General features: G+C 43.8%; 1 protein-coding gene across 9 annotated transcripts in view; it reads right to left on the bottom strand.

The window, feature by feature from the left end:
- The window catches only part of LOC129858115 (catenin delta-1-like), a 42,762-nt gene continuing 20,081 nt past the window's right edge, over positions 1-22,681 (bottom strand). For 2 of the 9 annotated variants that reach the window (XM_055927078.1, XM_055927077.1), the window contains 21 exons: positions 17,122-17,271; positions 14,634-14,785; positions 12,718-12,786; positions 12,255-12,377; positions 11,875-12,137; positions 11,451-11,747; positions 11,130-11,364; positions 10,765-10,987; positions 10,036-10,228; positions 9,808-9,925; positions 9,543-9,699; positions 8,303-8,320; positions 7,801-7,869; positions 7,606-7,733; positions 7,323-7,473; positions 7,005-7,197; positions 6,679-6,878; positions 6,512-6,553; positions 6,346-6,422; positions 6,097-6,151; positions 1-1,805 (listed from right to left, as the gene is read on the bottom strand). In XM_055927078.1, the coding sequence (XP_055783053.1) occupies positions 1,747-1,805; positions 6,097-6,151; positions 6,346-6,422; positions 6,512-6,553; positions 6,679-6,878; positions 7,005-7,197; positions 7,323-7,473; positions 7,606-7,733; positions 7,801-7,869; positions 8,303-8,320; positions 9,543-9,699; positions 9,808-9,925; positions 10,036-10,228; positions 10,765-10,987; positions 11,130-11,364; positions 11,451-11,747; positions 11,875-12,137; positions 12,255-12,377; positions 12,718-12,786; positions 14,634-14,780 (2,817 nt within the window). In that variant the 5' untranslated portion in view covers positions 14,781-14,785; positions 17,122-17,271 and the 3' untranslated portion in view covers positions 1-1,746. Of the gene's footprint in view, positions 1,806-6,059; positions 6,152-6,345; positions 6,423-6,511; positions 6,554-6,678; positions 6,879-7,004; positions 7,198-7,322; positions 7,474-7,605; positions 7,734-7,800; positions 7,870-8,302; positions 8,321-9,542; positions 9,700-9,807; positions 9,926-10,035; positions 10,229-10,764; positions 10,988-11,129; positions 11,365-11,450; positions 11,748-11,874; positions 12,138-12,254; positions 12,378-12,717; positions 12,787-14,633; positions 14,786-17,121; positions 17,272-22,681 lie in introns of all 9 variants that reach the window. The other 7 variants (XM_055927086.1, XM_055927079.1, XM_055927082.1 and 4 more) reach the window with 6 other exon arrangements.

The raw sequence follows: 22,681 nt of genomic DNA, 5'->3' as shown, positions 1-22,681 counted from the left end.
TCTGGTCTGAGAAAAGATCTTTATTTTATAAAACAGTATTGCCAGTTACATATTCTTACTGAAAAAGAAACTTTTCAGAACCAAGGCAGGTATGTTCATCATTGTACATGAATAGGCAATAATAACGAGAAATTATGCATGTGGAATTGGTCTCTTGCCATTCAAAGAAAGTGGTAAAAGCAGAATAAAAAGTATAACAGGTTGCATATGCTTCACCCATCACTCCCAAATCAGAAAACAAAATATTAAAAACACGGGCACAAAATTAAGTCAAAGCACAAAGAACAGATCTTATATACCAAAATGTGCTTTTAGTGTTTTCCCCTTAGCCTGGTCCCGCTGTGTCTACACTCGAGTCCCCTCTGAGGGAACCAATTCTCTCAATACGTAACTACAAGTGTCATTTATAGAGAAGTCCAACCTCATTCTCCTTTTCAACCATTGGTCCATATCAGCGGCACATTGCTCTGTCCGGTGTAACAGTAAGTACTGACTGAACTATAGTGCGATTAGCGTTATAGGTGGTTCAGAGCATTGCAGAGAACTGTCTTTTATTAAAACCGACACTAATGTCTAACATGCAGAATAAAGAATCTTGTGAGTTCTATGCAATACATTTCTAACAACCCATCCAATTGAATAGGCCCCAGGTCTGTAGTGGGGTTCTGTATAGTAGTGTGGGGAATGAGTTCCTAGTGTTGTAGTTTAGTGTTGGAACGTTATCTAGGGCAATGTAGGACTAAGAGCTGTGGTGCTTTTTAACAGTGTGTGAACTGTAGTATTCCAGCTACCTGCACAGCAGAAGCTAAATCCACACAGCCAAAGTTAACATATTAGGAGGGTAAGACAGCAGTCTAACGGTCATATCTTTACATTAGGGGAAACAGACACGTAAAAAAAAAAAAAGATTATCACTCGACAAAAGATGCAGTTGGTAAATCTGTAAAAGCCACAATTGAAAAGAACAGACAAATAAAATAAATATTTGCCACAGGAGTAGAAAAACGCATGAAAGCACAAAATTAAATCCTTTAAAACAAACGGTCATATGGGTTTTGTTCGTTAACGAAGCTCTCACACACATCCATCTCACACAGATCTCCTGTATGGCACTCACACACAAACACCGGCCTTTAACTCTCCCAACTAACCCAAAACCAACCAGACGAAGATAACTAGAAGAGATTAAAATAACTCCTATACAGACACTCTGAATCTATGAGGGCCGAGCCCCATTGGTCCACCAGTCACTTCCCACTCACCAATCCCAATCTGGGCACTATTTAAATTAAAATCAACCTTGAAGGCAGACACCTCCCTTACCAATCAAACATGTCCTCTTTTTATATACATACCCTACAGATATTTAAAAATAAATTCATCTCAGGATGCAGGTGATGGCAGCAAATCTGATTCACGACAACACACATGGATGAGTATGAGGACGATAAATCTAACGAACGCTCACTGAGCCAAATGTTGGATGTAAGTAACCATAGAAACAACAGAAATAAACAATGATTGTCAAACAAAGATGATTGCCTTGAAAAAGGGAATATCAATAAAAGTTAGATAATATATTTCTGATGCTACTATGATCCGTGTGTGTGTGGTGTCAGTTTGAGTGTTAGATTTCTGATTGCAACACAACTGCTTTCTTTGGATGCCAACCCTCATCTTCATAACCACAGACTTGTGATGGAAGGAGCGAAAGAGGGGGATGAGAGCAAGTCTGTGGGTCTCTCCTCAGTAGCAGTGGTAGGGCAGGGGCAGCTCACTCTGGGTGATGCACACTATCAGTTTTTCTGGAGGGAGAAGAGAATGATTGGCAATACATTTGATTAGTGCATGTGTTTATACTTCAAAGAGTAAAACGCAAACGGTATACCCAAGTGGATTCTGTAGTGCAAGTATGTGAGTCTATACACAATATGCCAAAATGCAAGTGCCTACAGTATATTGTTAAGGTATATGATACAGCATAATACACAAGTCCACATAGCACACCAGTGTGAAAGCCTCTTGGGTATTCAATGTTCCCCCTGTATTTATCATTGCGCCAAATAGTATACACGGAGTGTACAAAACTTTAAGGACACTTTCCTAATATGGAGTTCCACCTCCCCCTTTTGCCCTCAGAAAAGCCTCAATTCATCAGGGCATGGACTCTACAAGGTGTCAAAAGCAGTCCACAGGGATAGTTGCCCATGTTGACTCCAATGCTTCCCACAGTTGTCAAGTTGGCTGGCTGTCCTTTGGGTGATGGACCATTCTTGATACACACAGGAAACAGTTGAGTGTGAAAACCCCAGCAGTGTTGCAGTTCTTGACACTCAAACCAGTGTGCCTGGAACCTACTACCATACCCTGTTTAAAGGCACTTAAATATTTGGTCTTGCCCATTCACCCATACACAATCCATGTCTCAAGGCTTAAAATCCTTCTTTAACCGGTCTCCTCCCCTTAAACTACACTGGTCGAAGTGGATTTAACAGGTGACATCAATAATGGATCATAACTCACCTGGTCAGTCTCATGAAAGAGCAGGTGTTCCTAATGTCTTGTACATCGAGTGATATATACACACACACATACCTACATATATATATATATATTCATTTATACACACACACACATATACATATACACACACACACACATATATATATACACAAATATATATATATACACATGTGTGTGTATATGTGTATATATATGTTTGTGTATATGTATTTGTGTGTGTGTATAAATAAATATATATACATATATATGTATAAATATATATGTGTGTGTATATATATAATATATATATATATACATATATTATATACACACACACACACACACACACACACACACACACACACACACACACACACACACACACACATATATATATATATATACAGTGGGGCAAAAAAGTATTTAGTCAGCCACCAATTGTGAAAGTTCTCCCACTTAAAAAGATGAGGCCTGTAATTTATCATAGGTACACTTCAACTATGACAGACAAAATGAGCATTTTTCCCCCAGAAAATCACATTGTAGGATTAATGAATTTATTTGCAAATTATGGTGGCAAATAAGTATTTGGTCAATAACAAAAGTTTCAATACTTTGTTATATACCCTTTGTTGGCAATGACAGAGGTCAAACGTTTTCTGTAAGTCTTCACAAGGTTTTCACACACTGTTGGTGGTATTTTGGCCCATTCCTCCGTGCAGATCTCCTCTAGAGCAGGGATGTTTTGGGGCTGAACTCCCTCCAAAGATTTTCTATGGGGTTGAGATCTGGAGACTGGCTAGGCCACTCCAGGACCTTGAAATGCTCCTTACAAAGCCACTCCTTCGTTGCCCGGGCGGTGTGTTTGGGATCATTGTCATGCTGAAAGACCCAGCCACGTTTCATCTTTAATGCCCTTGCTGATGGAAGGTTTTCACTCGAGGTTTTCACTCTCTCGATACATGGCCCCATTCATTCTTTCCTTTACACGGATCAGTCGTCCTGGTCCCTTTGCAGAAAAACAGCCCCAAAGCATGATGTGTCCACCCCCATGCTTCACAGTAGGTATTGTGTTTTGGATGCAACTCAGCATTCTTTGTCCTCCAAACATGACGAGTTGAGTTACCAAAAAGTTCTATTTTGGTTTCATCTGACCATATGACATTCTCCCAATCTTCTTCTGGATCATCCAAATGCTCTCTAGCAAAATTCAGACGGGCCTGGACATGTACTGGCTTAAGCAGGGGGACACGTCTGGCACTGCAGGATTTGAGTCCCTGGCGGCGTAGTGTGTTACTGATGGTAGGCTTTGTTACTTTGGTCCCAGCTCTCTGCAGGTCATTCACTAGGTCCCCCCGTGTGGTTCTGGGATTTTTGCTCACCGTTCTTGTGATCATTTTGACCCCACGGGGTGAGATCTTGCGTGGAGCCCCAGATCGAGGGAGATTATCAGTGGTCTTGTATGTATTCCATTTCCTAATAATTGCTCCCACAGTTGATTTCTTCAAACCAAGCTGCTTACCTATTGCAGATTCAGTCTTCCCAGCCTGGTGCAGGTCTACAATTTTGTTTCTGGTGTCCTTTGACAGCTCTTTGGTCTTGGCCATTGTGGAGTTTGGAGTGTGACTGTTTGAGGTTGTGGACAGGTGTCTTTTATACTGATAACAAGTTCAAACAGGTGCCGTTAATACAGGTAACGAGTGGAGGACAGAGGAGCCTCTTAAAGAAGAAGTTACAGGTGTGTGAGAGACAGAAATCTTGCTTGTTTGTAGGTGACCAAATACTTATTTTCCACCATAATTTGCAAATAAATTCATTACAAATCCTACAAAGTTTTTCTGGAATTTTTTGTGTACCGATGATGAAAATTACAGGCCTCATCTTTTTAAGTGGGAGAACTTGCATAATTGGTGACTGACTAAATACTTTTTTGCCCCACATAATATGTGTATATATATATGTGTATATATGTGTATATGTGTGTGTGTATATATATATATTATACATACATATACATACATACATACATATACATACACATACTTATACACACACACATTATATATATATATATATATATATATATATATATATATATATATATATATATATATATATATATATATATATATATATATATATATATATATATATATATATATATATATACACACACACACACACACCAAAAATACATGCAAGAATTTCAAAAGAATCTGAGTTAGTTCATTAGGAAATCAGTCAATTAAATAAATTCATGCCTCTGGGTTCGCGCCCAGGCTCTGTCGCAGCCGGCCGCGACCGGGAGGTCCGTGGGGCGACGCACAATTGGCATAGCGTCGTCCGGGGTAGGGAGGGTTTGGCCGGTAGGGATATCCTTGTCTCATCGCGCTCCAGCGACTCCTGTGGCGGGCCGGGCGCAGTGCGCGCCAACCAAGGGGGGCCAGGTACACAGTGTTTCCTCCGACACATTGGTGCAGCTGGCTTCCGGGTTGGAGGCGCGCTGTGTTAAGAAGCAGTACGGCTGGTTGGGTTGTGCTTCGGAGGACGCATGGCTTTCGACCTTCGTCTCTCCCGTGCCCGTACGGGAGTTGTAGCGATGAGACAAGGTAGTAATTACTAGCGATTGGATACCACGAAAATTGGGGAGAAAATGGGATAAAAAAAAATATATATATATATATAAAAAATAAAAAATAAATTCACAACAATAAGTTGTGAATTTGACCCATTCCTCCTGACAGAGCTAGCGTAACCGAGTGCATGCACTAACCTACTTGCCGAAACTATAGTTTGTTAACAAGAAATGTGTGGAGTGGTTGAAAAACGAGTTAGACTCCAACCTAAGTGTATGTAAACTTCCGACTTGAACTGTGTGTGTGTATGTGTGAGATAATATATATGTGGACACCTGCTCGTCGAACATTTCATTCCAAAATCATGGGCATTAATATGGAGTTGGTCCCCCTTGATGCTATAACAGCCTGCACTTTTCTGGGAAGGCTTTCCACTAAATGTTGGAACATTGCTGCAGGGACTTGCTTCCATTCAGCCACATGACCATTAGGGAAAATCGGGCAATGATGGGCGATTAGGCCTGGCTCGCAGTCGGCGTTCCAATTCATCCAAAAGGTGCTCGATGGGGTAGAGGTCAGGGATATTGTTTTGGCATTGCTGGATTACTGACAGGGCACATGCCCATTGCTTTTGTTATGTTTGAGCATAAGAACACAAAATGGCCATGGCAAAATGTGTAGAATTGGAAATAGGAAATTAACTTTCACACAGCAATATTCTCTCTCAGCGCCATGGGAAAATGTTTACAATTAGAGAATTAAACCATTTTTAAACTAGGGGAAACACTGATGGTATTGTATACTACTAGAGTAGTCATACCGCTGAACTTCAATCAGTTTTCACTGCACACTATACGGTCTACAAAACCAAGGTACTGAAATAACACAATATTGACAGTGTTACAGCAGAGATAGGTAATAGGTATCAGAGACAAAAAAGACAAAGGACAGAGTCCATGCAGGACAAGAGGTGAAACGTACCATGCTGTTACATGCAGAGGGGGAGAGGGGGGCTAACCATCGTAGGAGTCCAACAGAGGCAGTGAACCCTTTCTGCCTCCATACACCCCACGCTGAGACAGAATGAGAAAGACAGAAAGAGCGGGAGATTGTGAAAGTGAGAAATATACCGTGAGTAGAGACGGTGGTCGTCAACCAAAAGAAAATAGAGACGTTTTAAAAAAGGTGTGAAGGAGAGAGAACGGGTTAAAAGGCATGTGTGTTTAAGTTAAAGAAACAATGTGTACATGGCAGGGGTGTGTCTTACCTGTAAAGTGTCTGTGGCATTGAGGGAGTTGTCCAGAGTGTGTCTCCTCTCCATCTGGTCCAGTGTAGAGTAGGCTTCTAAGATGTAGGGAGGAAGAGCATAAATCCCCGATAAAAATAATGTATTACCTGGGCTAAGCTTTGTCAGGTTGTTTTTGGATACTCACCAGGCCCTAGGTCATTCAGTGGAATCATGTCCCTCTTCTCCCCTGTCGAACAAACAAAAGCCATTACATTCTGTTTGCTTCCCTAAAGTTCCTACAGTTTATGTCTAGCTTTAACTTGCTGTTAAGGTGCAAGTCTGATGCAAATACAACTCTATTCCAAGAGTCACCTCTGTCTAGCAGTGGCATGGTAGTGTCCTCATAGGTCCCATTGGTGCGTGTAGAGGGGCCGTTGGCGGTGGGGTTGAGGTTCACCATGAAGTCGGTCTTCTTCCAACCATCCTTCTCTAGGGGGCGCCGCAGATCTTTGTGCCCCCAGACCAGCTGTAACACCTGGCCTGCCCCACGCACCTCCCGCTCAGACCGCTTACTGCAGGACCAATAGACATACACTCCGTTAGACAAGTACTGTATGAACACTGACCTATCAGTCACAAACGGCAACAAAATAACTTATTAATGAGCAGTTCAGTTCCAAACGCAAACACACTCTCACCCATCCTTGTTGATGAGTACCAGTCTCTCGATGCCTTGGGAGGCCCTGAGGGTCTTGGCGGCCTCCAGGCTGTTGCCCAGCACCTCAGTGAGCGTACTCAGTACAGACACCACCGTCTCCTCAGACAGAGGTCGTGCCGACTGGCTCTGGCCACCCGGCAGGTCTGCCACCAGGTGGGGCACAGCGTGCTTACCTATGGGAGGACAATACATCCACTCTTTAGTGTATCTGGGCAAAAAAATGTAATCTATCTGCTGATGAAAAACACATTTCCCCATGAAATTGTCATAACATACGATATCTGATACACCAACTTACCGAGCAGCTCGCGGTTGCGGTTGTCGATGGCCAAGTTCCTCAGGGCTCCCGACATGGCTCTGACCACGCGGTCGTTCCCATGAGCCAGCAGCTCTGCCATCATGGGCAGGCCCTTCTCCAGACGCACCGTGGCCCGGATATAGCGACCATACTGAGGGACAGAGAGGGAGGGAGAGGGAGTAATCTGCGACCAACGCCATTGGGGTAATGCTATGGATCAGAAAATGATAGGCAAGACAAGGAGATTCAGGTAAAGGTGAGAGGTGAGAGGCTGTCCACTCACAGTCCAGCGTCCGGCACACAGGTTCTGTACAGCCCCGGCTGCGGCCTCCAGCACTGAGGGGTTCTGGCTCTCTCTCAGCAGCGACGTGTACACACGCACCACCTCTGGCTGGAACAACAGCTCATAGCCTGGTAGGAAGAGGGATTTCAGTAACTGATTCTGTGTCCACTGTTTTCGTATGGTGTTTTGACTTACCTTTGGCAGGCATCGTCCTCTTCGGAATATCAACCTGGTCCACACTCCCGTCATCCGCATCCTTCTTACCTGGAGAGAGAGGATGGTGAGTGGGGATGAGGAGAGGACAAAACGATCTGGAGCTCATTCTGATTGAGGTAGATGTAAAAATACATTTTATGCGCATCTGAATCTGTTCCACCTCAGCCCTTTAATAGATGCAGAGTCTCCTCAGAAAGACATCATGGTATCATGCACTAGTTGAACAGCATGCACTCCGTTTGTCACGTCCCATTTACAGTAAAGGCAATGTTAAGACCAGCCAGCGTTAGGAAAAGCCCTTATTTAGCCACAGTACAATACAACACCAAGCCGGCTGTGTTTACGGCAGCCCAATTCTGATATTTTTGACGAATCACATCAGATATTTTTCAGCGCTGATCTGATTGGTCAAAAGACCAATTAGTTAAAAACAAGATCAGAATCGGGCAACCTGCATAAACGCAGCTGAAAAGAATCTTACCTTTGGAAAACCACTCATCTAAACAGGACAGGAACACAAAAAGAGGATGGGTGGAGGACAGAGGGAGGGAAGGAGAGAGTGAAAAACTGAAATAGTAACCCAGCCACCAACAAGCACAAACCCATCAGAACCACAAGAGCAAACCCCAGCCCATGGCACCCAATCATCACATACAAAGTAGGATTATGTTTCCACTAACCACAGATCTAAGGTCAGTCTAAATCTCACAGCCCTTTTAATGAGTAAGGACTGGGGAGAGGGTGATCTGATCCTAGATCTGGAGTTAAGGGAAACGTTCTACCTCTAGCCACAGAGAATACACAGTGAACTATGACCTTTAACCCATAAGAGTTTACGCCCTGCTCGTCAAACATCTCAGTCCAAAATCATGGGCATTAATATGGAGTGGGTCCCCCCTTAACTCTTCTGGGAATGCTTTCCACGAGACGTTGGAACATTACTGCGGGGTCTTGTTTCAATTCAGCCACAAGAGCATTAGTGAGGTCGGGCACTGATGTTGGGCGATTATGCCTGGCTCCCAGTCGGCATTCCAATTAATCTCAAAGGTGTTTGATGGAGTTGAGGTCAGGGCTCTGTGCAGGCCAGTCAAGTTGTTCCACACAGATCGACAAACCACTTCAGCACTGACCTCGCTTTGTGCACGGGGGTATTGTCATGCTGAAACAGGAAGGGGCCTTCCCCAAATTGTAGCCACAATGTTGGAAGCACAGAATCGTCTAGAATATCGTATGCTGTATCGTTAAGATTTCCCTTCACTGGAACAAAGGGGCCTAACCCGAACCATGAAAAATAGTGTATTTAAACCCTTATTTTGTCATGAAACAGTCTCCATATACACTCACATCCATTTTTGAGTGGTACTGGGGGGCCTTCAGACAAGTCTCGAGGCCTGTGGGCATCCTAGAGAAAAACCACCAACATTTTCATGAGTCTCACCTTCAAACTGTTGGACGCTACAGACAAAATTTGACAGATCTTCTGTACCGACTGACTTCAGACGAGTCCCAAGACGTCTTTGGGGTTTGGACGCTACAGACGACTTTATGAAAAGATCGATTTTCAGGATGACTCATGGTCTGACAAGCTCTAGCGCTGATTGAGATGCATCCAATGGGGAAAAAAACAGATCTCTAGCTTAAACAGATATGTTCATTTTGCTAATAAGATTTCCGGGGGGGCGCGGACATCAACCTTTTGGGGTTACAGACCGGTTACTGACCTTTGCCCTTCCGTGAGCCGAAGCAGCCTGCCTTGTTGGAGCCGGGGGTGGGGCCCTGGTTTAGGGGTGCGGCCTCCTGGTAGCGCTCGCAGCCGGGAACCTCTCGGTGAACCTGATAGGACAGATTCCTCAGCAGACAAACACTGTTCTCCACCAACTGCACAGAGACAGGGAGATGGGAGGTTTTAAAGGGTCATTACTCAAGTAAGTAAAATTCATCAGCAATCGATTAGAAGTGAGTTGAGTTATTAGTTGAGTTAAACACCTTGTTGTCCACATCTTTGCGGTTGATCTGTGATTGGACAATGTACATCAGTGAGTCCACCAATCCTGCACACTCTCTCAGCTTCCGCCTGGCCTCACTACGTTCTGAGCTCACGTTTCTGAACAAAACAAAAAATATATAGTTACAATGTTTAGGGTTCAACATCCCCAATACATACTCCCTTTGTCCGTTCATCTCCTGCTGTCCGTTTCCTCTCCCTCCACGTACCTCAGACAGCCAGCTGTGTTGGTGAGGGCCGTCTCCCACTCCAGGTGGCGTGGTTTGAGGCTCTCCTCCCCTCCGTCACTCCCTCTCTCCCAGCCAGAGTGCGGCACCATCACCTCGTCTGAGAGGGCGTGTAACGCGTGGTCCACGATCTCCATCTTCACCAAGTCGTGAGACGATAGGTTCCACAATGTGCCTGAGGAAGAAGAGGGAGATGCGTCCATCATCTTCATGACTCTCAGTTCTCTGATTGGGACCAATAATAAGGAATTATAGTAGAGGTGATAAGGCTGAAGTATAGTAGGAATACTACACGGTAATGTTTTACTGTCCCATAACTAGTACTGTAATAGAGTAGTTATAACAGTCAGTCCCTCCAGAATTCCATGATTACAATTTTGGGGCAAAATCAAATTCCTGCATATTATGAGGGCTATTTCCACATAAAAAAAACGTCAAATCTCAATATTAACACATAAAACGGAGCCATCACCGCAGTACACAAATAGTACTCGTAATTTCAACTCTTCACCGCAAAATCGCCGCATATGGTTCAAATCAAACCACACATCAAACGTTGCCGTCTGTGCATTTTCGCGACAAATTGGTAAAAATCATTGCACATTGCTATGCAAAATTACAGAATTGCCGGAGCAAAAGCAAGCATTTTTGCCAGCAAACAGCACAAAAAAATCCCTTTGAAATCTTGGAGGGACTGAACAGTAGTATTACCTGTAATGGTGTCAGTGAGGTCTTGGTCTCTGGCCTTCCTCAGTAGCCGGACTAAGGCGGGGATGCCGTCACAGTTCTTGATGGCGATCTTGTTGTCGTGGTCTGGTCCGTACGAGATGTTCTTGAGCGCCCCGCAGGCCGAGTGGTGTACATCCCTCTTGGGGTTGTCCAGCAACGAGACCAGAGAAGGGATCCCCTTTAAACGACGCACCTCCGATTTCACCTACATAACCAACATGGTCACACACCAAACCCATCCTAAAACACTGACAGCAGTACTTTAACACTTGTAATATCCATAATTTCAATACAAATCAGTGTGTTTGCTGGTATACAGGGTTTGTGTGTGTGTGTGTGTGTGTTACCTTGTCGTTCTTGAAGGTGAGGTGCTGGAGGAAGGCAGCAGCATTGGTTTTGACCGGGTCCAGCCTGTAGTTCAACATGGCGATGACCTCAGGGAGCTCCGGCTGTCTCCAGGATGTGGGCGGACCCTTCCTCAGGATGCTGTCCAATGACGCCATACTTCCTCTCTCCATGTTGAGTCCCCAGGTGTAGGGGTCGAATCCTCCCATGTCCCCTTCCAAAGTGTCCTCACAACTCCTAAGGGACAATTGGAAAAATCAGACGCGGATTAATTGGTGTGTGTGTGTGTGTTGTACATACATATCTGAGTGGTGTGTGTCTACCTGAGCCTGCGTCTGTCCAGTCCTCCTGGGCCTGGGCCTAGTCGTGGCATGGTGCCGTATCCTGGATGCATGGTGGGAGGAGCCATACTGTACTCCACATCATCATATCCCAGACTCCTCTGGTCATCCTCCATGCCATAGTGGCCCTGGTGGGCGTAGCGCCTGCCCCCCATCTCCAGGGCACTTCCCATGCCACTCACCCCTCGCCCCACCTGGGGCTGGGCTGCGTAGGGGTCCAGCTGCTGTCTACTGGGGGCACGGTACCCAGAGTCAAGGGTCCTGTACCCATCTGCAGGTCTGGAGAGAGACAGAAGAACAATTATACCAAAGATAGGAAATCTTCACAAAGGAATAAGGAATTTTCTTTCTTTACAGTGCTTTTTGGCGTTTTCACAAACTTTAATGACAGTGGCAGTGGTCTGACCTGTAGCGGTCGTCCATGCGTGTGCCTCTGCTCAGGCTAGCGTAGGCCTCAGAAGGCGGGGCACTCCTGTAGTCGTCATAACCCCCCGCGGGACCGTAGTGGTAGTTCCTGGGGACCGTGGCTGTGGGGTAGTCCCCCCCTCCACCCTGCCTGTAGGAATGGTCCAGAGTGGCACTGTAACCGCCCATGCCCGAGACAGACACTCCCCCGTCAATGGACATTGAATCAGAGGGCAGGACAGTACGTGAGGTGATCACCTTCATCTGCAGAAGAGGAAGTACATCACCATGAGACAGGAAGTTGTAGATAATCATTTGTCATCCATGGAGGAAATTATTTTAGTTTAGTTTTCAGTTACAGTACAAAGTGTGCGTTTATACCGCGTTCCCTGCACGCCGTCCATTGGATCCATCGTCTGAGAAGGCGGAGTGTACTTCCTGGAAATCACCTTCTGGTGTGTAGCTCTCATCTAGAGCGCCATGTGCTGGGTCCACCATCCTGTACTGTTAACACAGAGCATCACACACAGAGCATCACACACAGAGCATCACACACAGAGCATCACACACAGAGCATCACACACAGAGCATCACACACAGAGCATCACACACAGAGCATCACACACAGAGCATCACACACAGAGCATCACACACAGAGCATCACACACAGAGCATCACACACAGAGCATCACACACAGAGCATCACACACAGAGCATCACACACAGAGCATCTCACACAGAGCATCTCACACACAGAGCATCTCACACACAGAGCATCACACACAGAGCATCACACACAGAGCATCACACACAGAGCATCACACACAGAGCATCACACACAGACCTGTGTCCCGTTAATGTATCCCTCACTCAGTTTCAGTCGTTCTATGTCTGCATCCCCCAGACGCCCGTTCTGAGGAGGAGAGAGAGAGAAACAGTCAACCAAGAGAACTCATATCCACAGGCGTCTTTAGAGACATTATAGAGGATCCAACTGGGTTGTAGTCTAGGCTACAACATCTCCCTACAATCACTTGAACACTGCTGGCGTCATGACAACCAAAGAGACCCTGTTCTCTCAATACCTCAGTCATCGGCCACAATTGAATACTTTGAAAATGTATCCTTCCTTTCCTTCTCCCTTTGAGGTAATCAATGACCAAACCATTTCTTCTTTCACCACTCATTTCATGTTAGACCACTTCAATGAAGAATGGATAGATGGGTGGAGGACAAAAAAAGGTGGGTCCATGGCTGTAGTGCAGACTCACATTTTTTTTTATAACTATCCCAAGATAGACCCCAGTGTCGTTTCCAATGGGAGCAAATTAATCAGTAGGTAAGGAGTTGGGCAGAGCCAAGCACAAGCTAGTGAGATCCTATTGGCTCGTTCTAGCATGTATTTGCATATTTCTGTTGGACAACACCTACTCTGAAGTGTGCTTGTGCAATAACTCAATTCTCCCTTGCACTCAAACTTAGTCAACTGTTTGTAACAGATGCTAGTTTTGGAAACAGAAAACTACAGGGAGGTCAAGTTTCAAAGAGAAAATTAGCAAAATGCCGGCCAAAATCCATCTTGCTCCATCCCACTGCCGGTCACTGGGCTTCCCCTCACCACCTTATTTGGTAGTGAGTGGAAACGCCAAAAGGATGCTTCACATTTATACATCCGATGAAATATCTGCCTCATTGTTCAATCTGTGCTATAGCTGTGTGTAGTGCCTACTCTGTCCTCAAGGGGTCAGACCTGTTCATCCACTGTTACAGGAGGAAATGCATATTTCCCTTCACATTCTAAAGCTGCTATGTTAACAGGATATGTGTTAAGCACAAAGTTTTTGTCTAAACGTGGAATTATACTTAAAACTTAGAAGTCAAATTAGATAAACAAAGACAACTGAACCGTGAGAGGCAACACCCACCCAGTGACAGTCATGAAACATTGCTTAACACACTGACTAAGCATGGTAGAGAATGACGGGACAGCCTTAAACCAATTAGCCCTGCTAGGATGATAAAAAAAACTTCAAAAAGGCAACCCCTTCACCTTCCCAAACAGCCTGTGTTTACACAGTAAAAAAAGAGGACTTCTCCACGTCCCATCATGGCTCTAAATTCATGATAACACGTAGCGACTTCACTGCTGTGGACAAACACATGATTACATAATAGGACATAATTAAATTATGAGTTCTTGAAGCAGTTCCTCTTTTAGTTGATACGGTGTATCGTTTAGAATGATGATCTTAGTGGTAGTATGAGGCTGCATGCATGAGAACTGACTGCAGCATTTCAGGTGCAGTTTTGACCACAACATGCTGGGGCAAAGATGAGAATAGCTGTAATTACATGACAGAGGCCTGCAAAGGTATGCAAGGGTGGTATGAAGGTTTTGTGTGAATGTGTGGGGGTGCAGTAAGTGTGGTGGTGAGTGACGGCGTTATGCAGAGGTACGCGATGGAAGACGCATGGCCTGTTAAAGCTGTAGAGATATGTAAACACACACACAGTAGTGTGTTAAAGGATAAGGGCTGAAATGCAACGCTCAGATACCACACAATTCACGGCACCAGTGGAGGTACGGAGGGATGGATTATGGGGTTGGATGCGATGGATGGAGGGTGATAACAGCAATCACTGGATGATGGAGGGCTGGATAGAAGGAAAGATGAGGGATGACTGGTCTTTCCGCCGGCATCTAGAAACAGCCCTAGGCAATCTCCCCTGGGGAGACGTGGATGGGGTCTGGGCTGTTACCTGTGTGTGGGGGAGGGGGCGGGACGGGGGGCTGAGCAGGCTCACTCTCCTCCTCTCCTCCTCCAGCGCTCTGGTCAGCTGTTCAAACTGCACCTCCTGCTCTCTTACCGACTCCAGGAGAGCCGCAGCGCTCTCGCACTGTTCCATACACTCTACAGAGAGAGCACACACACTGTTCCATACACTCTACAGAGAGAGCACACACACTGCTCCATGCACACTACAAGGCTTGGACAGTATACCGGGGTATTTTTCAATACCGTCAAAACCATTTCTTTAAAGTTTCTCAATGCATTTTTATATTTGTAAATACTTTTAAAGTAAATACGTGCAGTCAAATTGTGCAATTCGTTAGGAGATTAAGCAGATTGCGTTCTTCATGTCACCTGTCACATTGTACATTATGAAGCTTACCGTAGTTCCCCAGAACAGTCACGCGTTTGTTTGTAAATAGCACAGCGGGGAAAAGCGGAAGCAGTTGAGTCAAGCTGTGTACTGACAAGGGTCACATTTTATATTGAAATTCAGTGTTATGCTTCAATAAAGTGATCAGGGACGGGACGGGCAACTACAGTTTTCCTTCACAGGAAATACATTAGTGCAACACAGTCGTCAGAAAATAGCTTCATTTTCAGAGGACAACAGAAGTGCAACTATTTGGCTGGTAGTCACACAACTAAATGAGCTTACAATGAAAAAGCAAAGGTCTTTTTAGCAAAAACTATGCATGGCCATATTTCTAATGTTTATCATAGGAAATATAGCTGGCTATATTCTAATGTCATACTTAAAATGAATCTTGTATTTTACTGGTGAAAAGTAGGCTGGCTACACCGACAAAAGAAGCTACACAGTCAGAGAAATTCCGCTGATAGAATGCCAGTGAATTCTCATCCGAGTAGAGAAGTGCAACTGAAGCACAAAATGAGTGATGCCGAACACAAATTAAAATAAGCATTTTAGATCTGCGCTTACAAAAACGCAGCAAGATATTTCTTAAGCATTCCTTTTTCCTGTGTGAAAAACAGAGTTCGGCGTTAACTCGACCTCTAAGTTTAACTTGCTCTTATCTAATTAAGTGCATTAATTAATAAGGTGACGGGTCATCATAGTGTGCTAGCTTTCTGCCGTGTTTGAGAAGTCAAAGCCCTTTGGATGAGTTATTTGTACATCTGACACTGATATCTTGATTTTCTTTTATCTCCATTCTCCGCCCCTCCCCCCTCTTCTGAGCAGAGCAGGCAGGTCCGTTGCCCTAGCGACTCCAGACAGACCGCGTGTACACATGCTGCTCCTTCAGACACGTATGCGTACATTTTTTATTTTAAAATATTTTTTTTTTTACATTCGCTTGTAATAGTCCTTGTAAACTCACAATAATTACATTCGGTAGCTCCTACACACACACACACACACACACACACACACACATATATATATATATATATATATATTTCACTTCAGTTTATTTTAATTTGCACTCATTACCATATTTAGCTAGTAGCCTCCATGGAAATTCACTACTACTTGTGGTCATTTTGTTAGCATTCTGTAATAGACACCCAGTGTTTTTTGGCACCCCCTTGAGTACTAAGCCAGTAATACCGTAACTTCCGGGATGAGAGAAGGACGGTATGAAGATATGTTTGGGCAGTATCCAGATTTTCCTACACTCTACAGAGAGAGCCACGTTACACACACACTAGGGAACCCCACACACACACACCCTCCATAGTAGTATGAAAAACACTAAAGCAAAAGCAGGAAGCCTCAAACCTCATGAAATCCCTAAGGTTTGTCCAGCTATCAAAGGTAACTATGTAGTCACGATAACAGAACTAACTTCAATACCAGGTTTATCACTACACGCGATACCATCACTATACTTGATTCCAAAACAATGTATGAGCCAGTCACAGAATAGCACTTGAGCCAGAGAGAAAATCAGCTACTGCTCTGTTCAATCACTGGGCATCTTTCGAGTTCAATATCGTCACAATTGAAAAATGTTAAGTCAATAGTTTAAAGACAGCCATGTATGCAGCCGTGTATGCGTTAATGAATCAATTATACAATCATAATCAATTTGACTCTGGTAAAAACAAACTACTAAACAACAATGGTAATAATTTGAATGGTAAATCTCTATGTAAAGTATTCTCGCCTGTATGGACGTGGTATTGCGAACAGTAATTAACATTTTCAACATTTCGTGGCGCATTACTCAAGTGTGTTAACTTCTGTGCAGCATGCGTGGGATGCTAACAAAGCAGGCCAGACAGCTCTAGCAATGAATGAGTAAGTGGAGCAGGTACTTTGCTCTTCTCGCTATAAAGGGGCTGCACTGAAACAGACTCACATGAAACACATTTGACAGAAGTACCCGAACGTAACAAACAGGAGTTTTTTTTGTATCGAAAAAGTAGAGAATTTTCAGTATTTCTGTGCAACACTAAATAGAAGAGCAAAAAAGCAGAGATATACAAACCTTCACCAAGAGGCGTGGCTTTGGAGAAGAGGTGAGAGGTCAGGCCAAGGTCAAAGGCTGAGCCCTAGTTGGAGGAGCTCATGGGTAGAGTAGATTAAGTTTGCCAAACCACAAGGCCAAGAAAGAGGAGGATGGATAAGGCAAAAGATACTGCAGAGGGGGACAGAGAAACAAAGGAAAAAGTGAAAATGCATATTTAAACGTTTAAGACTACAGGAAGATGATTGCTAAACACTTGAGTATGTAGAGTTGAACACAAGTGCTGCTGAGAATATTTTTTTTAACTCCTGTTCACTCCGCTATCATCCAGAAGGCAAGGTCAGTACAGGTGCATCAAAGCTGCACCGAGACTGAAAAACAGCATTATCAAGGCTATCAGACTAAAATAACCATCACTAGCCAGCTACCACCCAGTTACTCAACACATGCACCTTAGAGGCTGCTGCCCTATATACATAGACTTGGAATCACTGGTCACTTTAATAATGTTTACATATTGCTTTATTCATCTCATATGTATATGCTTTATTCTATTCTACTGTATTTTTAGTCAATGCCACTGACATTGCGAACTAATATTTCTATTAAAAATGCACACTATATCTGTGAACATATCGTCCGATATTAGCTAAAAATGCCAACATCGGTATTGGACCAATGTCTAGTTTAACAGCGGTGTGAAAAAATTGTCAAAGTTGGCGTGCATACCTATATAACGTAATGACGCCACGTAAAATTGTGCTATACGTGCAACACAGCATTCCTAACCTAGCCCACAATGTCTGCTGTGTGGCTAGAGCAGTCAACGAGTCTAGCAGCCATTTGAAAGAGTAACAGCAAAACAACTCAAAGGTGAAATCCATCAACGCCAGGATAATGGAATTCATTGCACTTGACAATCAACTGTTTTCTGTCGTGGGTGATGTTGGCTTTTGCGACTGGTCACGCATCGGTACACACTAACGTTACCAAGTGCGCTATTGCTCAGATGTTGCCCTACCGGAGTTACACAGTAATAGCGTCACTGCTATTAGCTTCACAACATACTATGGAACGCCGTTTGGGTCTTTGTGTGTCAAAAAAGATTGACAATAACACTAAGTGTTTTTTGACAAGTTAAATAAGCTTTTAATTTGAAATGTCAAATAAACAGTTCTATTATAGAATGTTGTGTGTTCTGAATTTCAACATGCAAGCCAAGCGCCACACTATCAGTAGCACTCAAAGCTGTACAAAAAAGTCACCAAACAAGCAAACGGCGGCCACGAACTGTGTGTTTATTTTATTTTTTATTTAACCGTTATTTTACCAGGTAAGTTGACTGAGAACACGTTCTCATTTGCAGCAACGACCTGGGGATTAGTTACAGGGGAGAGGGGGATGAATGAGCCAATTGTAAACTGGGGATTATTAGGTGACCATGATGGTTTGAGGGCCAGATTGGGAATTTAGCCAGGACACCGGGGTTAACACCCCTACTCTTACGATAAGTGCCATGGGATCTTTAATGACCTCAGAGAGTCAGGACACCCGTTTATCGTCCCATCCGAAAGACGGCACCCTACACAGGGCAGTGTCCCCAATCACTGCCCTGGGGCATTGGGATATTTTTTAGACCAGAGGAAAGAGTGCCTCCTACTGGCCCTCCAACACCACTTCCAGCAGCATCTGGTCTCCCATCCAGGGACTGACCAGGACCAACCCTGCTTAGCTTCAGAAGCAAGCCAGCAGTGGTATGCAGGGTGGTATGATGATAATCCGCATTGGTAATAAAGCATTATTTGTTCGACCGCAACTTCTGGGGTAGCTAGCTAGCTTAGTACCTAGCTAGCGCCAATACAACCAGCCTGAAAACAAGAAACTGCAGTCATTTTCAGTATTCTTAGCAATGATTTAGGAATCCTTGTGAGTAAGTATTAGCTAAGTAGCCACTTGTTCGCCTATTGAAATTGAACTTCAGTTCATGAAAATAAATAGCTAGCCAGCTACTTAACCCTGTTGCCCAAAGCTAATGTTATAAACAGCCAGCTAGGGTCACCTGGCTAGTGAGACTTGACCTGACCGGGTTGTGTAGCTAGCCACAATAAGGATTAGCTTTCAAAATAAAAGTTCCTCTTTGAAAGTGATGCAGAAGGTTACAATTGGTGGAATCATGCCATATTTAGACTATATAATGTTAAACAAGGTTGAAATGTGAAGCAATGAAATGGGGTATCAGTCTACTGTGACACCCACAGAACACAACTGTGAAGAGTTTACGCAAATATTAGCATTGTAGCTCTTATCGCGGGAGTGCGACTGTGTGAAATCACCTCCCCAGTCAGCCTATTGTGTGTATTGACATTCATATTGCACTGTACAGCTTTACCTAAGAATTGGAGATCAATAACATGGACTAACAGTCTACTCAATACACAATATATTTTTACCCCCAATGTCTTCAGAGTTATCAGACTCCAAAACATCCACGCAGTATTGTTTTTCCTCTGGAATAGTGTTCAATACACATAGGTTGACAACAAATGTGGCTCAATTCACAGTTGTTTCAGAGGCCCGCAATGCTAATTTTCTCTGGGTGTCACTGAGTAGACATACCCCATGTCAATGACCAACAACCCATAGGTAAGGCTGTAAAGTGAAATAAGTATGCCCCAATGCAATTTTAAAGTATAATACATCAAGTGTGATTTCAACAGATTTTTCAAATAAACAGATTAGTCTTTTGTTGATTTTTATATAACATCCCAAAACCTCATGATCTTTTCAATTACGGCATACATCTATTTGTATTCATTTGCATCACTGTCAATGACATACTTTTATTTTGTAGGCTAACTGCAAAGTCCACTTATTTAAAATGACACCTACCCCGTCCAAACCCAGACGATGATGGGCCAATTGTGCACCTCCCTATGGGACTCCCAATCACGGCCGGCTGTGACACAGCCTGGATTCGAACCAGGGACGGTAGTCTTGCACTGAGATGCAGTTCCTTAAACCACTGCGTCCGTGTGTGTGTGTTAACTATTTAACTGTACTAGAACGCTTAAAAAGGCTGCACAAAAATGTGATATCGGTATCAGGTTTTTTGGCAAGGAAATTATTGGATATCGTATCGACCAAAAATATCATATCGATGCATCACAAATGTATTTCTTAATTCCATTCATTTACTTTTATATATGTGTGTATTGTTGTGAATTGTTTTTAGATACTACTGCACTGTTGGAGCTAGGAACAAGCATTTCGCTACACCCGCAATAACATCGGCACGTGACCAATAAAATGTGATCTGTTAATTTGGTGAAACAGCCCAAATGGCTATCCCACCAGACAATACACACACCTATATTACACTAGCTTTAACAGTATAGTAGCTGTGGTTCAGTTGAGACTGCAGCTATTGTCTGGGCCAAACAAAACACATTGTCAGCAGAGAGACAAGAACACCAACTCCCAAGATCCATCTCTCCTCTCCTTTGTTTAATGCCCTCCAGTACGGTCCGTCCCTCCCCCAGCCCATTTCTCACTCCCTCTCCCAACCTCGCCTTAAGCCCCGTCGCTCCTTTTTCTCTCTACCAATCGCAATCCATCCTCCTCTCCCCCTCTGTCAACGTCCCCTCTTTCATCCCTCTCCCTCACTGTTTTTCGTTCCAGCCTCTTCAGAGCACACAATAGAATGGAATACAGTATTATCAGAGCCAGACAAACAGGCTCAGACGGTAGTAATTACTCTTATCTGCTGATAAAACATCTCATGCACCCACTGGTTCCTGGTTTAAAAAAGGTTACTATACCAAGGCTCCACACACAAACAAGCACAGACATACACCTGTCAAACCGGTTTGGCTAGGGAGGGGCATGGGGAGAGACCGAGGTGACCACATTTTGTCTCTTTCGGTCTGACACATACAGACACAGGACTCTTGGTATACTACTGCCTCTCTCAACAGCTACTGAAAACCAGGAGTAAGAGCTGTGGTTTAAGGGTCAGCCACATCAGGAAATCTGACTGCCGATGGGTACTTTGCACCAGTACCCAGAGAGTCGTCAGTTAACAGTGATTATTATTTGACCATGCTTGTCACTTATGAACATTTTGAACATCTTGGCCATGTTCTGTTATAATCTCCACCCGGCACAGCCAGAAGAGGACTGGCCACCCCTCATAGCCTGGTTCCTCTCTAGGTTTCTTCCTAGGTTTTGGCCTTTATAGGGAGTTTTTCCTAGCCACCGTGCTTCTATACCTGCCTTGCTTGCTGTTTTGGGTTTTAGGCTGGGTTTCTGTACAGCACTTCGAGATATTAGCTGATGTACAAAGGGCTATATAAAATAAACTTGATTGATTGAACAGTTTTACCTCCGATTTGCTTCTTTTAAATACTCATGGCCACAAGGTGGCAGTAGCTTGTTTGGCTTGTGTCTGCTGTTGCTAAGGTACGCTAACTGGCAAGCTACACTAACGTTGCTCGCTAGCTATTTTGTAATAAGCCGTTGTTGACACTAACCAGATTGCCACAACTAGATAACTAGCAACATCCTTATATCACAATGGATTTGTAAAAAAATATACAAAATATTTAAAAAGCCGCTACCTGTCGAGAAGTCAATGGAATAGCTAGCTATGTTGTGCTAAATGGCTTTACTAACCATTTAGTTAACAGATAGCAAGAGAAATGGCCGTATGGGATAATGGAGAGTGAATTAAATGATTTCTTCATCTTGATAGATTGCTAGCTTGGTAGAGCATTTAGTGTTGTGTGCATTGTGCTTCCTGGCTCAGTAAGAAAGCTAACGTTAGCTAGCTAACTAATGAAAAGGTGCACATTAACAACCTAACAAAATTAATTATTCTAGGACAAAACTCCTTAGCAGATGTAAAGATTTTCTTTAGAAAAACAAAGTTGCATATTTTAACAATTGATGAAAAGGGAGTGGTTTACACTGAGAAAAGTTCCCTCTGTCAGCGCATACACTGATTGGCTCTAAGTCAAGTTCTCTGCCACTGACGAGCATTTCGATTCTACAAGTAGAAACGGCAGGGGTGTAATCAATACTCAGATTCTGTTGCAAAACATTTTGCAACAGACACCATTTAATCCAAAAGGAAAATGCAACCAAGAGTTTTACCAAATGACCGTACGACAGATCACATTTTCACCCTGCACACCTGACAAACAAAACAGAAAAATCTTCAAGCTTTGATAAATAAATAAAAGGTTGATTCAATTTGGCATGAGGACCTGCTATGGAAAGTAGTGTTGGGGGAAAAACATGACATAAAATGTCTTTCCACAGGACCAGGTGGTGAGACAGGGATGCAGCTTAAGCCTCACCCTTAACATATATCAACGAATTGGGGAGGGCACAAGAACAGTCTGCAGCACCCAGCCTCACCCTACTAGAATCTGAAGTCAAACATCTGTTTGCTGAGGATCTGGTGCACCTGTCCCCAACAAAGGAGGGCCTACGCAGCACCTAGATCTTCTGTACAGATTCTGTCAGACCTGGGCCCTGACCGTAAATCTCAGTAAGACAAAAATGGTGTTCCAAAAAAGGT

This window comes from Salvelinus fontinalis, chromosome 6 (assembly GCF_029448725.1).
Source record: "Salvelinus fontinalis isolate EN_2023a chromosome 6, ASM2944872v1, whole genome shotgun sequence".
Classification (NCBI taxonomy): Eukaryota; Metazoa; Chordata; class Actinopteri; order Salmoniformes; family Salmonidae; genus Salvelinus; species Salvelinus fontinalis.
This window is presented reverse-complemented; position numbering and strand designations above follow the sequence as displayed.